The sequence below is a fragment of the Salvelinus namaycush genome, chromosome 1, assembly GCF_016432855.1.
Source record: "Salvelinus namaycush isolate Seneca chromosome 1, SaNama_1.0, whole genome shotgun sequence".
NCBI lineage: Eukaryota > Metazoa > Chordata > Actinopteri > Salmoniformes > Salmonidae > Salvelinus > Salvelinus namaycush.
In genome coordinates, this window is record NC_052307.1 from 19,329,284 (window position 1) to 19,344,835 (window position 15,552).

Consider the following 15,552-nt stretch of genomic DNA (forward strand, 5'->3'; position numbering starts at 1 on the left):
GGGGCACACTGCTTTTAAGTATCCATGATGTTACCTCTGAGTTTAAAGACTGGTATAGACACTGTCTTGTCCTTAGGGCACTGAAAAAAAGGAGTGGAGTGGAGCATATTTCTTGCTAAGAGCTGTTGATAGGCGCCATGGTGGACAACTTTTTATGTAAAAAAATGAGACTGGATTACCATTATTGTCAGACTCCAGCTCAATGTTATTGTGTACTATTGATGAATGGAGTTAGTCTATCCATAATGACCAACCCCCACCCTTCAGCCCTGTGGGAAACAGTACAGAAACCCTCTGGAAGACAAATAGGAGCATGTTGAAGCAGTGAGGTTCCAAACTGAAGGTGGTGGGTTATCTCTTTCAGCTGACTCTGACATGACTGATCTGTGGAACAGTTGGTAACCTCCCTGATCACCTCACTGACCCCACTAACCTCTCTGGCCACCTGTGTGATTGTGTGGGTGTGTATGTGCAGTGCGCACGTGCATGTGTGTGTGTGCATGCTCTGTGTGCACGCTGTGTGGCCCTTGGTTGGGAGTGTACTTTGCGTAGCTTCTGGGGACTCTCCAAGCCCTCTCATTGTAATAGTAAATGTGTGAATCCATCCCCACTGACCTGACAGCCGCTGTCCCACTCACTCTCCCTTTCTCCCTCTTTCTCACTCTGTCTCTCTCTCTCTCTCCCTCCAGCGCCTCCTCCTCTCTCTCCTTCTCTCCCTCTTTCCCGCTTTCCCTCTTTCTCTCTTTCTCTCTCTCTGCCTCTCTCTCTCTCTCTCCCCCTCCTCTCTGGGAACCGTTTGCAGTCCCACCCCCTGCCCCCATGTCCTGGAGTTGCTGTGGTTTATGGCCTAACACATTGTCTGTCTGAGAGGATGACAGTGAAAAGGAAAATGTGCGGTTTTTCTGCATAGTTCTCATGGCTATGTTGCCGTGTTGTTGAAACAGTGGTCAGGACAGAAAGAGAGACAACATCCTCCTGTCTGAGCCCTCTGGGTGTCTTTCACAGTGAGCAGGGACTAGTTAGTTCGTTACTTACTTACTTAGTTAGTATCAGGCTGAGGCTGTTTCCCAGGCTGCTGGAGATTTATATTGATGAGCACACAGTAGGGAAATCTCAATTGCCTAAAGTGGCTTCCCGTCCTTGTTTGCACTGACCTCTGAAAACAGGTGAAAGCAGTCAAGTGGAAGCCAACTAGGTATTTGCTTCCACCCTTCCTGCTTTCCCACATCTTATATCTATCTAACAGAAGAAGACAGGTGGCATTGCAATAGCCACACATGCTTGACTCGTGTTAACTTGAAAAAAAAGAAAGTGTTTTGTTGTTGTCAGTCCTCACCTGTTGAATACAACTTTCCCTAAACCCTTAATGCTGACTCTCTCTCTCTCTCTCTCTCTCTCTCTCTCTCTCTCTCTCTCTCTCTCTCTCTCTCTCTCTCTCTCTCTCTCTCTCTCTCTCTCTCTCTCTCTCTCTCTCTCTCTCTCTCTCTCTCTCTCTCTCTCTCTCTCTGCAGGTGTCGGGATGGATTCGTAGGGAGCAAGTGTCAGCACCGGGACCCTTGCATCTCCTCTCCATGTAAAAATGGCGGCTCGTGTCACACTGTACCCCGTGGGAACTCAGTGGACTCCACGTGTTTCTGCCAACCGGGCTTCACGGACCGCCTGTGTCTGACGCCAATCGACAACGCTTGTCTCAGCTCTCCCTGCCGGAACGGTGGCACCTGCGATCTGGTCAACCTCAGAGAGTACAAGTGTAGATGTCCCCCTGGCTGGTCAGGTGAACACTGTCATATTTACTACTCACACTGTAGTCAGAATACCGGAAGGAAAAGCTGCATACTCTAGTAGTGACAAATAGCATTACTCACTGGTCTTCTGTTCATTGAAAAATGTAAACTGACCATGGTTACAACTAACCGTAGGGCATTATTTTCCTTAAAATACAAGCAGCTATGTATGTACAGTCGTGGCCAAAAGTTGAGAATGACACAAATATTTATTTTCACAAAGTCTGCTGCCTCAGTTTACATGATGGCAATTTCCATATACTCAGGAATATTATGGAGAGTGATCAGATGAATTGCAATTAATTGCAAAGTCCCTCTTTGCCATGCAAATGAACTGAATCCCCCAAAAACATTTCCACTGCTTTTCAGCCCTGCCACAAAAGGACCAGCTGACATCATGTCAGTGATTCTCTCATTAACACAGGTGTGAGTGTTGACGAAGACAAGGCTGGAGATCACTCTGTCATGCTGATTGAGTTCGAATAACAGACTGGAAGCTTCAAAAGGAGGGTGGTGCTTGGAATCATTGTTCTTCCTCTGTCAATCATGGTTACCTGCAAGGAAACATGTGCCGTCATCATTGCTTTGCTCAAAAAGAGCTTCACAGGCAAGGATATTGCTGCCAGTAAGATTGCACCTAAATCAACCATTTATCGGATCATCAAGAGCTTCAAGGAGAGCGGTTCAATTGTTGTGTAGAAGGCTTCAGGGCGCCCAAGAAAGTCCAGCAAGCGCCAGGACCGTCTCCTAAAGTTGATGCAGCTGCGGGATCGGGGCACCACCAGTACAGAGCTTGCTCAGGAATGGCAGCAGGCAGGTATGTGTGCATCTGCACGCACAGTGAGGCGAAGACTTTTGGAGGATGGCCTGGTGTCAAGAAGGGCAGCAAAGAAGCAACTTCTCTCCAGGAAAAACATCAGGGACAGACTTATATTCTGCAAAAGGTACAGGGATTGGACTGCTGAGGACTGGGGTAAAGTAATTTTCTCTGATGAATCCCCTTTCCGATTGTTTGGGGCATCCGGAAAAAAGCTTGTCCGGAGAAGACAAGGTGAGCGCTACCATCAGTCCTGTGTCATGCCAACAGTAAAGCATCCTGAGATCATTCATGTGTGGGGTTGCTTCTCAGCCAAGGGAGTGGGCTCACTCACAATTTTGCCTAAGAACACAGCCAAGAATAAAGAATGGTACCAACACATCCTCCGAGAACATCTCCTCCCAACCATCCAGTAACAGTTTGGTGACGAACAATGCCTTTTCCAGCATGATGGAGCACCTTGCCATAAGGCAAAAGTGATAACTAAGTGTCCCTGGGAACAAAACATCGATCTTTTGGGCCAGGAAACTCCCCAGACCTTAATCCCAATGAGAACTTGTGGTCAATCCTCAAGAGACGGGTGGACAAACAAAAACCTACAAATTCAGACAAACTCCAAGCATTGATTATGCAAGAATGTGCTGCCATCAGTCAGGATGTGGCCCAGAAGTTAATTGACAGCATGCCAGGGCTGATTGCAGAGGTCTTGAAAAAGAAGGGTCAACACTGCAAATATTGACTCTTTGCATCAACTTCATGTAATTGTCAATAAAAGCCTTATCTGACAAAAATATCTAATGACACTGAAGCAGCAAACTTTGTAGAAATTAATATTGTGTCATTCTCAAAACTTTTGGCCATTAAATTAGTGATGAGCGAAAAATCGATGCAGTTACATCTCGGGATATTATTTTTGACGATAAATTTCATCGAATCGTTTTGACAATATCGCAATATAATTGTTGTGCTAGTTGGCTGTACCTGCACCAAAACTCCAGTATTTGTCCTTTGTAGCTTGTTCTCCATCTTCTTTTGAAATAGGGAGCAAATTTGTTTTCAGCATTTTTATTTCCATGACTGATCAACTTGTTTTCTCACGGCTCTTGTCTGTCTGCAGCAGATATATGGTGAGCAATATGTTTGGAACATCAAATCACAATAAAACCACAGTATCGAATCGCAATACATATAAAATTGTGAGAATCGCAATACATATAAAATTGTGAGAATCGCAATACATATTGTATCGGCACCTAAGTATCGTGATAATATTTTATTGTGAGAGCCCTAATGTAAATAAAGTTAAAATCGTGAATTTATTAAATGTCTCATCCTTTATTTACAAGATGAGTGTCTGTCTCCTCCAGGTAAGCAGTGCCAGGAGGCAGACCCCTGTGCCTCTAACCCCTGTGCCAACGGCGGGCATTGCACCCCCTTCGAGTCCCACTACATCTGTTCCTGCACCTCCTTCTTCTATGGTCAGACCTGCAAGCAGGATGTCAATGAATGTGCCCAGAGCCCCTCGCCCTGCCAGAACGGAGGGGTGTGTGTGAACGAGGTGGGCACCTACCGCTGCCAGTGTCCCCAGGAGTACACAGGCAAGCACTGTGATATCCGCTACCTACCCTGCAACCCCTCCCCCTGCCACAACGGGGCCACCTGCGTCCAGAAGGGAGACACCACCTACGAATGCTCCTGTGTGCCAGGTACTGCTCTGTTTAATGTGGTCCCGTCTGATCCACTATGAGCAGAAGCCTACATTTACATGACTTTTTAGTCATTTAGCAGGCGCTTGTATCCCGAGCCATTTACAATCAGTCCATTACACTATGAAAAAGTTTCAGTTATGTGAGATTATATAAAGTTAGGATTTGATCCTGTACGAACTTTCAACTTCAAGCATCCGTTTCCACTTAGGGGCAGCTAAGTGTTTTCTCCGCCAGTCTACCCACTTCAAGCCATCTTGACTCAATCAAACATCCAAAACCACTGTGAATTAAACTAGCAGTACTATTCTCTGTTGTCTAGTGGCTGGTCATGATGTGAGTGCAGGAGGTGGAAACTGTGCAGTGGCTCCATAGTGCTGTGTGTGTGAGAGCTGTTTGTAGTGGCTCCACAGTGCTGTGTGCGTGTGCATGTGTGTGTGTGAGAGCTGTTTGTAGTGGCTCCACAGTGCTGTGTGTGTGAGAGCTGTTTGTAGTGGCTCCACAGTGCTGTGTGCGTGTGTGTGTGTGAGCAGGAAAGCATTGGGCCTTATTGTGAGGAAATGGCGGAGAGACAACATTCTCACAGCAAAATAGAGCCTGCTAGTCCTATAGGCAGGGTTACCAGGACTTGTCATCTTCTCTCCCCTCTCCCTGCTCCCCACCCATCACGTCACCACTTCCGCCCTGCTCTAAAGCCAGGCTGGGATAGACAGACCTCCACTGAGCTCCTAGCAAGCGCCATACCACTGTCTTTGTGCCTTGCACACTATTTTGGACGGTTCTCACAGTAACTTCAGTACCAAAGAAAAATCATTTATATTATGAATCAAGACAAGTACTCTCATTGTCAACAATCCAATGATGCTCAGATTCTACTCCCACAAAATTGGCAGTATTGCCTATTAAATGTCCCTGTCTTTTTCTTCTGCAGTCAGGGTGCCAAACAATAGTGTGGTGGTGTGTTGTGTAATGCCAGGGCAGGAAGGGTAGCTGTGGTGTGGCTGGCTGTTTTTCTGACTGCCACATACTCAAGGAGGGTTGCCACCGCTGCCATTCATTACCCTCTGAAGAAGGAGGCCGTTGACCGCATTAACTGTAAAAGAGTTTCACTTCCCTTGTTTTGAAAGACACCAACCAGGCATTTTTTTAACTAGGAAAAGCAAAGAGAATGATCCAAAGAGACAAAAATATTTAGATATCCAATAGGTTTCCTTGATATTCCCTCTTTATTCATGAAAATCTAACATGATCCCTTCTGTTGAGATGAAAAACAACAGTGTGTAATATGTGTGTATTTAACATGATGTCCTGTCCTCTTCAGGTTTCTCGGGTCAGAACTGTGACACTAACATTGACGACTGTCCAGGACACGAGTGTCACAATGGAGGAACCTGTGTGGACGGAGTTAACACCTATAACTGCCAATGCAAACCAGAATTCACAGGTAACCATACAGTACCCCTCACCCACCCACTCTTCTCTACACTCCTGGTAGAAGTTGCTCATGAATACAGATCTAGGATCAGATTACTAACCCCCAATCCTAACCTAGGTCATGAGGTGAATACAAACATATACTGTATCACCCTGCATCAGTCTTTATGGGATAACTTTGACCCTACTCTGAACTCTACAGTGGAAGTCCCCTTTCTTTTCATTATTATTAATCGTTGGCTCTCGTTGGCTCTCGTTGGCTCTCGTTGGCTCTCGTTGACCCATTTGGGTGCACGGTGCGCTGTTGACAAGTGCATTTCCTCCATGTTCTCCCCTATAGGCCAGTTCTGTACAGAGGACGTTGACGAGTGCCAACTGATGCCCAACGCGTGCCAGAACGGTGGAACGTGCCACAACATCTACGGTGCCTACCAGTGTGTGTGTGTCAACGGGTGGACGGGTGATGACTGTGGAGAGAATATTGACGACTGTGCCAATGCCGCCTGCTATCAGGGTGCCATCTGCCATGACCGTGTGGCGTCCTTCTTCTGCGAGTGTCCCCATGGTCGCACAGGTCAGCCAAAGCACTTTGGTCTTCTGCATTTCTCCTTGTTTTTGAATTGTTCTGACCCTGAGCTTTTTATACTTGTCTATCTCCCACCATTTTATGCTGAATCTCGTGTGTTTACAACAGTGAGAGTAAATTGGTAGCCTTTCCTTTTACAGTGCCAGCAGCACATATACTCTCACTGTATTTACTATAGCTAGTTATTACAAGGTTGAAAAGCAATAACTAAATAAATAACTTTAACGAAGTAAATAACTGTAACGCCTATCAACGTCTCCTGTTGTTCTTGTGCTGTGCCAGGTCTGCTGTGTCACCTGGATGACGCCTGTATCAGTAACCCCTGTCAGAAAGGCTCTAACTGTGACACCAACCCCGTCAACGGCAAGGCCATCTGCACCTGTCCCCTTGGCTACATTGGCGCCGCTTGTGACCAGGATGTTGACGAGTGCTCACTAGGTAAGTAGGCTCAGACCACTGAGGGATGCTTTCATAAACACACATTAGATCAATATAGGAATAGGCTTTATTCTTCATGGGCTTCATTATATTTGGTTAGTCAAGAACTAGAAATGTGATTTCCTCGACCTCAGAGATCAGAAACCCAGTCATGGGCCAGGGCTGACAGGGTTGGAGGGGAGGCCGGTAGAAATCAGCCAGATAGGGTCCGAGTAGCAGGAGGGCCATGAGCAGAGAGGCAGACAGGTAGCAACCCCTACACAGCAGAGAGGCAGACAGGTAGCAACCCCTACACAGCAGAGAGGCAGACAGGTAGCAACCCCTACACAGCAGAGAGGCAGACAGGTAGCAACCCCTACACAGCAGAGAGGTAGACAGGTAGCAACCACTACACAGCAGAGAGGCAGACAGGTAGCAACCACTACACAGCAGAGAGGCAGACAGGTAGCAACCCCTACACAGCAGAGAGGTAGACAGGTAGCAACCCCTACACAGCAGAGAGGCAGACAGGTAGCTACGCTACCCCTACAGAGCAGAGAGGTAGACAGGTAGCAACCCCTACACAGCAGAGAGGCAGACAGGTGGAAACCACTACACAGCAGAGAGGTAGACAGGTAGAAACCACTACACAGCAGAGAGGCAGACAGGTAGAAACCACTACACAGCAGAGAGGTAGACAGGTAGCAACCCCTACACAGCAGAGAGGTAGACAGGAAGCAACCCCTACACAGCAGAGAGGTAGACAGGTAGCAACCCCTACACAGCAGAGAGGTAGACAGGAAGCAACCCCTACACAGCAGAGAGTTAGACAGGTAGCAACCCCTACACAGCAGAGAGGTAGACAGTTAGCAACCCCTACACAGCAGAGAGGTAGACAGTTAGCAACCCCTACACAGCAGAGAGGTCGACAGGTAACAACCACTACACAGCAGACAGGTAGCAACCCCTACACAGCAGAGAGGCAGACAGGTAGCTACTTCTACACAGCATAGAGGTAGACAGGTAGCAACTCCTACACAGCAGAGAGGCAGACAGGTAGCTACCCCTACAGAGCAGAGAGGTAGACAGGTTGAAACCCCTACACAGCAGAGAGGTAGACAGGTAGCAACCCCTTCACAGCAGAGAGGTAGACAGTTAGCAACCCCTACACAGCAGAGAGGTAGACAGGTAGCAACCCCTTCACAGCAGAGAGGCAGACAGGTAGCAACCCCTACACAGCAGAGAGGTAGACAGTTAGCAACCCCTACACAGCAGAGAGGTAGACAGTTAGCAACCCCTACACAGCAGAGAGGTAGACAGTTAGCAACCCCTACACAGCAGAGAGGTAGACAGTTAGCAACCCCTACACAGCAGAGAGGTAGACAGTTAGCAACCCCTACACAGCAGAGACGTAGACAGTTAGCAACCACTACACAGCAGACAGGTAGACAGGAAGCAACCCCTACACAGCAGAGAGGCAGACAGGTAGCAACCCCTACACAGCAGAGAGGTAGACAGTTAGCAACCCCTACACAGCAGAGAGGTAGACAGTTAGCAACCCCTACACAGCAGAGAGGTAGACAGGTAACAACCACTACACAGCAGAGAGGTAGACAGGTAACAACCACTACACAGCAGAGAGGTAGACAGGTAGCAACCCCTACACAGCAGAGAGGTAGACAGGTAGCAACCCCTACACAGCAGAGAGGTAGACAGATAGCAACCCCTTCACAGCAGAGAGGCAGACAGGTAGCAACCCCTACACAGCAGAGAGGCAGAGAGGTAGCAACCCCTACACAGCAGAGAGGTAGACAGTTAGCAACCCCTACACAGCAGAGAGGTAGACAGTTAGCAACCCCTACCCAGCAGAGAGGTAGACAGTTAGCAACCCCTACACAGCAGAGAGGTAGACAGTTAGCAACCCCTACACAGCAGAGAGGCAGACAGGTAGCAACCCCTACACAGCAGAGAGGTAGACAGTTAGCAACCCCTACACAGCAGAGAGGTAGACAGTTAGCAACCCCTACCCAGCAGAGAGGTAGACAGTTAGCAACCCCTACACAGCAGAGAGGTAGACAGTTAGCAACCCCTACACAGCAGAGAGGTAGACAGTTAGCAACCCCTACACAGCAGAGAGGTAGACAGTTAGCAACCCCTACACAGCAGAGAGGTAGACAGTTAGCAACCACTACACAGCAGACAGGTAGACAGTTAGCAACCCCTACACAGCAGAGAGGCAGACAGGTAGCAACCCCTACACAGCAGAGAGGTAGACAGTTAGCAACCCCTACACAGCAGAGAGGTAGACAGGTAGCAACCCCTACACAGCAGAGAGGTAGACAGGTAGCAACCCCTACACAGCAGAGAGGTAGACAGGTAGCAACCCCTACACAGCAGAGAGGTAGACAGGTAGCAACCCCTACACAGCAGAGAGGTAGACAGGTAGCTACCCCTACACAGCAGAGAGGTAGACACGTAACAACCCCTACACAGTAGACAGGTAACAACCACTACACAGCAGACAGGTAACAACCCCTACACAGCAGACAGGTAACAACCCCTACACAGCAGACAGGTAACAACCCCTACACAGCAGACAGTTAACAACCCCGACACAGCAGACAGGTAACAACCCCTACACAGCAGACAGGTAACAACCCCTACACAGCAGACAGGTAACAACCCCTACACAGCAGACAGTTAACAACCCCGACACAGCAGACAGGTAACAACCCGACACAGCAGACAGGTAACAACCACTACACAGCAGACAGGTAACAACCACTACACAGCAGACAGGTAACAACCACTACACAGCAGACAGATAACAACCCCTACACAGCAGACAGGTAACAACCCCTACACAGCAGACAGTTAACAACCACTATACAGCAGACAGGTAACAACCACTACACAGCAGACAGGTAACAACCCCTACACAGTAGACAGGTAACAACCACTACACAGCAGACAGGTAACAATCACTACACAGCAGACAGGTAACAACCACTACACAGCAGACAGATAACAACCCCTACACAGCAGACAGGTAACAACCCCTACACAGCAGACAGTTAACAACCACTACACAGCAGACAGGTAACAACCACTACACAGCAGACAGTTAACAACCCCTACACAGCAGACAGGTAACAACCCCTACACAGTAGACAGGTAACAACCACTACACAGCAGACAGGTAACAACCACTACACAGCAGACAGGTAACAACCCATACACAGCAGACAGGTAACAACCACTACACAGCAGACAGGTAACAACCACTACACAGCAGACAGATAACAACCCCTACACAGCAGACAGGTAACAACCCCTACACAGCAGACAGGTAACAACCCCTACACAGCAGACAGGTAACAACCCCTACACAGCAGACAGGTAACAACCACTACACAGCAGACAGGTAACAACCACTACACAGCAGAGAGGTAGACAGGTAGCAACCCCTACACAGCAGAGAGGCAGACAGGTAGCAACCCCTACACAGCAGAGAGGCAGACAGGTAGCAACCCCTACACAGCAGAGAGGCAGACAGGTAGCAACCCCTACACAGCAGAGAGGCAGACAGGTAGCAACCCCTACACAGCAGAGAGGTAGACAGGTAGCAACCACTACACAGCAGAGAGGCAGACAGGTAGCAACCACTACACAGCAGAGAGGCAGACAGGTAGCAACCCCTACACAGCAGAGAGGTAGACAGGTAGCAACCCCTACACAGCAGAGAGGCAGACAGGTAGCTACGCTACCCCTACAGAGCAGAGAGGTAGACAGGTAGCAACCCCTACACAGCAGAGAGGCAGACAGGTGGAAACCACTACACAGCAGAGAGGTAGACAGGTAGAAACCACTACACAGCAGAGAGGCAGACAGGTAGAAACCACTACACAGCAGAGAGGTAGACAGGTAGCAACCCCTACACAGCAGAGAGGTAGACAGGAAGCAACCCCTACACAGCAGAGAGGTAGACAGGTAGCAACCCCTACACAGCAGAGAGGTAGACAGTTAGCAACCCCTACACAGCAGAGAGGTCGACAGGTAACAACCACTACACAGCAGACAGGTAGCAACCCCTACACAGCAGAGAGGCAGACAGGTAGCTACTTCTACACAGCATAGAGGTAGACAGGTAGCAACTCCTACACAGCAGAGAGGCAGACAGGTAGCTACCCCTACAGAGCAGAGAGGTAGACAGGTTGAAACCCCTACACAGCAGAGAGGTAGACAGGTAGCAACCCCTTCACAGCAGAGAGGTAGACAGTTAGCAACCCCTACACAGCAGAGAGGTAGACAGGTAGCAACCCCTTCACAGCAGAGAGGCAGACAGGTAGCAACCCCTACACAGCAGAGAGGTAGACAGTTAGCAACCCCTACACAGCAGAGAGGTAGACAGTTAGCAACCCCTACACAGCAGAGAGGTAGACAGTTAGCAACCCCTACACAGCAGAGAGGTAGACAGTTAGCAACCCCTACACAGCAGAGAGGTAGACAGTTAGCAACCCCTACACAGCAGAGACGTAGACAGTTAGCAACCACTACACAGCAGACAGGTAGACAGGAAGCAACCCCTACACAGCAGAGAGGCAGACAGGTAGCAACCCCTACACAGCAGAGAGGTAGACAGTTAGCAACCCCTACACAGCAGAGAGGTAGACAGTTAGCAACCCCTACACAGCAGAGAGGTAGACAGTTAGCAACCCCTACACAGCAGAGAGGTAGACAGTTAGCAACCCCTACCCAGCAGAGAGGTAGACAGTTAGCAACCCCTACACAGCAGAGAGGTAGACAGTTAGCAACCCCTACACAGCAGAGAGGTAGACAGTTAGCAACCCCTACACAGCAGAGAGGTAGACAGTTAGCAACCCCTACACAGCAGAGAGGTAGACAGTTAGCAACCACTACACAGCAGACAGGTAGACAGGAAGCAACCCCTACACAGCAGAGAGGCAGACAGGTAGCAACCCCTACACAGCAGAGAGGTAGACAGTTAGCAACCCCTACACAGCAGAGAGGTAGACAGTTAGCAACCCCTACACAGCAGAGAGGTAGACAGGTGACAACCACTACACAGCAGAGAGGTAGACAGGTAACAACCACTACACAGCAGAGAGGTAGACAGGTAGCAACCCCTACACAGCAGAGAGGTAGACAGGTAGCAACCCCTACACAGCAGAGAGGTAGACAGATAGCAACCCCTTCACAGCAGAGAGGCAGACAGGTAGCAACCCCTACACAGCAGAGAGGCAGAGAGGTAGCAACCCCTACACAGCAGAGAGGTAGACAGTTAGCAACCCCTACACAGCAGAGAGGTAGACAGTTAGCAACCCCTACCCAGCAGAGAGGTAGACAGTTAGCAACCCCTACACAGCAGAGAGGTAGACAGTTAGCAACCCCTACACAGCAGAGAGGCAGACAGGTAGCAACCCCTACACAGCAGAGAGGTAGACAGTTAGCAACCCCTACACAGCAGAGAGGTAGACAGTTAGCAACCCCTACCCAGCAGAGAGGTAGACAGTTAGCAACCCCTACACAGCAGAGAGGTAGACAGTTAGCAACCCCTACACAGCAGAGAGGTAGACAGTTAGCAACCCCTACACAGCAGAGAGGTAGACAGTTAGCAACCCCTACACAGCAGAGAGGTAGACAGTTAGCAACCACTACACAGCAGACAGGTAGACAGTTAGCAACCCCTACACAGCAGAGAGGCAGACAGGTAGCAACCCCTACACAGCAGAGAGGTAGACAGTTAGCAACCCCTACACAGCAGAGAGGTAGACAGGTAGCAACCCCTACACAGCAGAGAGGTAGACAGGTAGCAACCCCTACACAGCAGAGAGGTAGACAGGTAGCAACCCCTACACAGCAGAGAGGTAGACAGGTAGCAACCCCTACACAGCAGAGAGGTAGACAGGTAGCTACCCCTACACAGCAGAGAGGTAGACACGTAACAACCCCTACACAGTAGACAGGTAACAACCACTACACAGCAGACAGGTAACAACCCCTACACAGCAGACAGGTAACAACCCCTACACAGCAGACAGGTAACAACCCCTACACAGCAGACAGTTAACAACCCCGACACAGCAGACAGGTAACAACCCCTACACAGCAGACAGGTAACAACCCCTACACAGCAGACAGGTAACAACCCCTACACAGCAGACAGTTAACAACCCCGACACAGCAGACAGGTAACAACCCGACACAGCAGACAGGTAACAACCACTACACAGCAGACAGGTAACAACCACTACACAGCAGACAGGTAACAACCACTACACAGCAGACAGATAACAACCCCTACACAGCAGACAGGTAACAACCCCTACACAGCAGACAGTTAACAACCACTATACAGCAGACAGGTAACAACCACTACACAGCAGACAGGTAACAACCCCTACACAGTAGACAGGTAACAACCACTACACAGCAGACAGGTAACAATCACTACACAGCAGACAGGTAACAACCACTACACAGCAGACAGATAACAACCCCTACACAGCAGACAGGTAACAACCCCTGCACAGCAGACAGTTAACAACCACTACACAGCAGACAGGTAACAACCAGTACACAGCAGACAGTTAACAACCCCTACACAGCAGACAGGTAACAACCCCTACACAGTAGACAGGTAACAACCACTACACAGCAGACAGGTAACAACCACTACACAGCAGACAGGTAACAACCCATACACAGCAGACAGGTAACAACCACTACACAGCAGACAGGTAACAACCACTACACAGCAGACAGATAACAACCCCTACACAGCAGACAGGTAACAACCCCTACACAGCAGACAGGTAACAACCCCTACACAGCAGACAGGTAACAACCCCTACACAGCAGACAGGTAACAACCACTACACAGCAGACAGGTAACAACCACTACACAGCAGAGAGGTAGACAGGTAGCAACCCCTACACAGCAGAGAGGCAGACAGGTAGCAACCCCTACACAGCAGAGAGGCAGACAGGTAGCAACCCCTACACAGCAGAGAGGCAGACAGGTAGCAACCCCTACACAGCAGAGAGGCAGACAGGTAGCAACCCCTACACAGCAGAGAGGTAGACAGGTAGCAACCCCTACACAGCAGAGAGGCAGACAGGTAGCAACCACTACACAGCAGAGAGGCAGACAGGTAGCAACCCCTACACAGCAGAGAGGTAGACAGGTAGCAACCCCTACACAGCAGAGAGGCAGACAGGTAGCTACGCTACCCCTACAGAGCAGAGAGGTAGACAGGTAGCAACCCCTACACAGCAGAGAGGCAGACAGGTGGAAACCACTACACAGCAGAGAGGTAGACAGGTAGAAACCACTACACAGCAGAGAGGCAGACAGGTAGAAACCACTACACAGCAGAGAGGTAGACAGGTAGCAACCCCTACACAGCAGAGAGGTAGACAGGAAGCAACCCCTACACAGCAGAGAGGTAGACAGGTAGCAACCCCTACACAGCAGAGAGGTAGACAGGAAGCAACCCCTACACAGCAGAGAGGTAGACAGGTAGCAACCCCTACACAGCAGAGAGGTAGACAGTTAGCAACCCCTACACAGCAGAGAGGTAGACAGTTAGCAACCCCTACACAGCAGAGAGGTCGACAGGTAACAACCACTACACAGCAGACAGGTAGCAACCCCTACACAGCAGAGAGGCAGACAGGTAGCTACTTCTACACAGCATAGAGGTAGACAGGTAGCAACTCCTACACAGCAGAGAGGCAGACAGGTAGCTACCCCTACAGAGCAGAGAGGTAGACAGGTTGAAACCCCTACACAGCAGAGAGGTAGACAGGTAGCAACCCCTTCACAGCAGAGAGGTAGACAGTTAGCAACCCCTACACAGCAGAGAGGTAGACAGGTAGCAACCCCTTCACAGCAGAGAGGCAGACAGGTAGCAACCCCTACACAGCAGAGAGGTAGACAGTTAGCAACCCCTACACAGCAGAGAGGTAGACAGTTAGCAACCCCTACACAGCAGAGAGGTAGACAGTTAGCAACCCCTACACAGCAGAGAGGTAGACAGTTAGCAACCCCTACACAGCAGAGAGGTAGACAGTTAGCAACCCCTACACAGCAGAGACGTAGACAGTTAGCAACCACTACACAGCAGACAGGTAGACAGGAAGCAACCCCTACACAGCAGAGAGGCAGACAGTTAGCAACCCCTACACAGCAGAGAGGTAGACAGTTAGCAACCCCTACACAGCAGAGAGGTAGACAGTTAGCAACCCCTACACAGCAGAGAGGTAGACAGTTAGCAACCCCTACACAGCAGAGAGGTAGACAGTTAGCAACCCCTACCCAGCAGAGAGGTAGACAGTTAGCAACCCCTACACAGCAGAGAGGTAGACAGTTAGCAACCCCTACACAGCAGAGAGGTAGACAGTTAGCAACCCCTACACAGCAGACAGGTAGACAGGAAGCAACCCCTACACAGCAGAGAGGCAGACAGGTAGCAACCCCTACACAGCAGAGAGGTAGACAGTTAGCAACCCCTACACAGCAGAGAGGTAGACAGGTAGCAACCCCTACACAGCAGAGAGGTAGACAGGTAGCAACCCCTACACAGCAGAGAGGTAGACAGGTAGCTACCCCTACACAGCAGAGAGGTAGACACGTAACAACCCCTACACAGTAGACAGGTAACAACCACTACACAGCAGACAGGTAACAACCCCTACACAGCAGACAGGTAACAACCCCTACACAGCAGACAGGTAACAACCCCTACACAGCAGACAGTTAACAACCCCGACACAGCAGACAGG

At 49.7% G+C, this 15,552-nt stretch overlaps 1 protein-coding gene across 1 annotated transcript in view; it reads left to right on the forward strand.

The window, feature by feature from the left end:
- Positions 1 to 15,552, forward strand: part of LOC120058119 (neurogenic locus notch homolog protein 1-like) — a 63,073-nt gene that overhangs the window by 16,482 nt on the left and 31,039 nt on the right. The window contains exons 3-7 of the mRNA XM_039006622.1: positions 1,512 to 1,774; positions 3,969 to 4,307; positions 5,629 to 5,751; positions 6,082 to 6,315; positions 6,610 to 6,765. Coding sequence (XP_038862550.1) covers positions 1,512 to 1,774; positions 3,969 to 4,307; positions 5,629 to 5,751; positions 6,082 to 6,315; positions 6,610 to 6,765 — 1,115 coding nt within the window. The remainder of the gene's footprint in view (positions 1 to 1,511; positions 1,775 to 3,968; positions 4,308 to 5,628; positions 5,752 to 6,081; positions 6,316 to 6,609; positions 6,766 to 15,552) is intronic.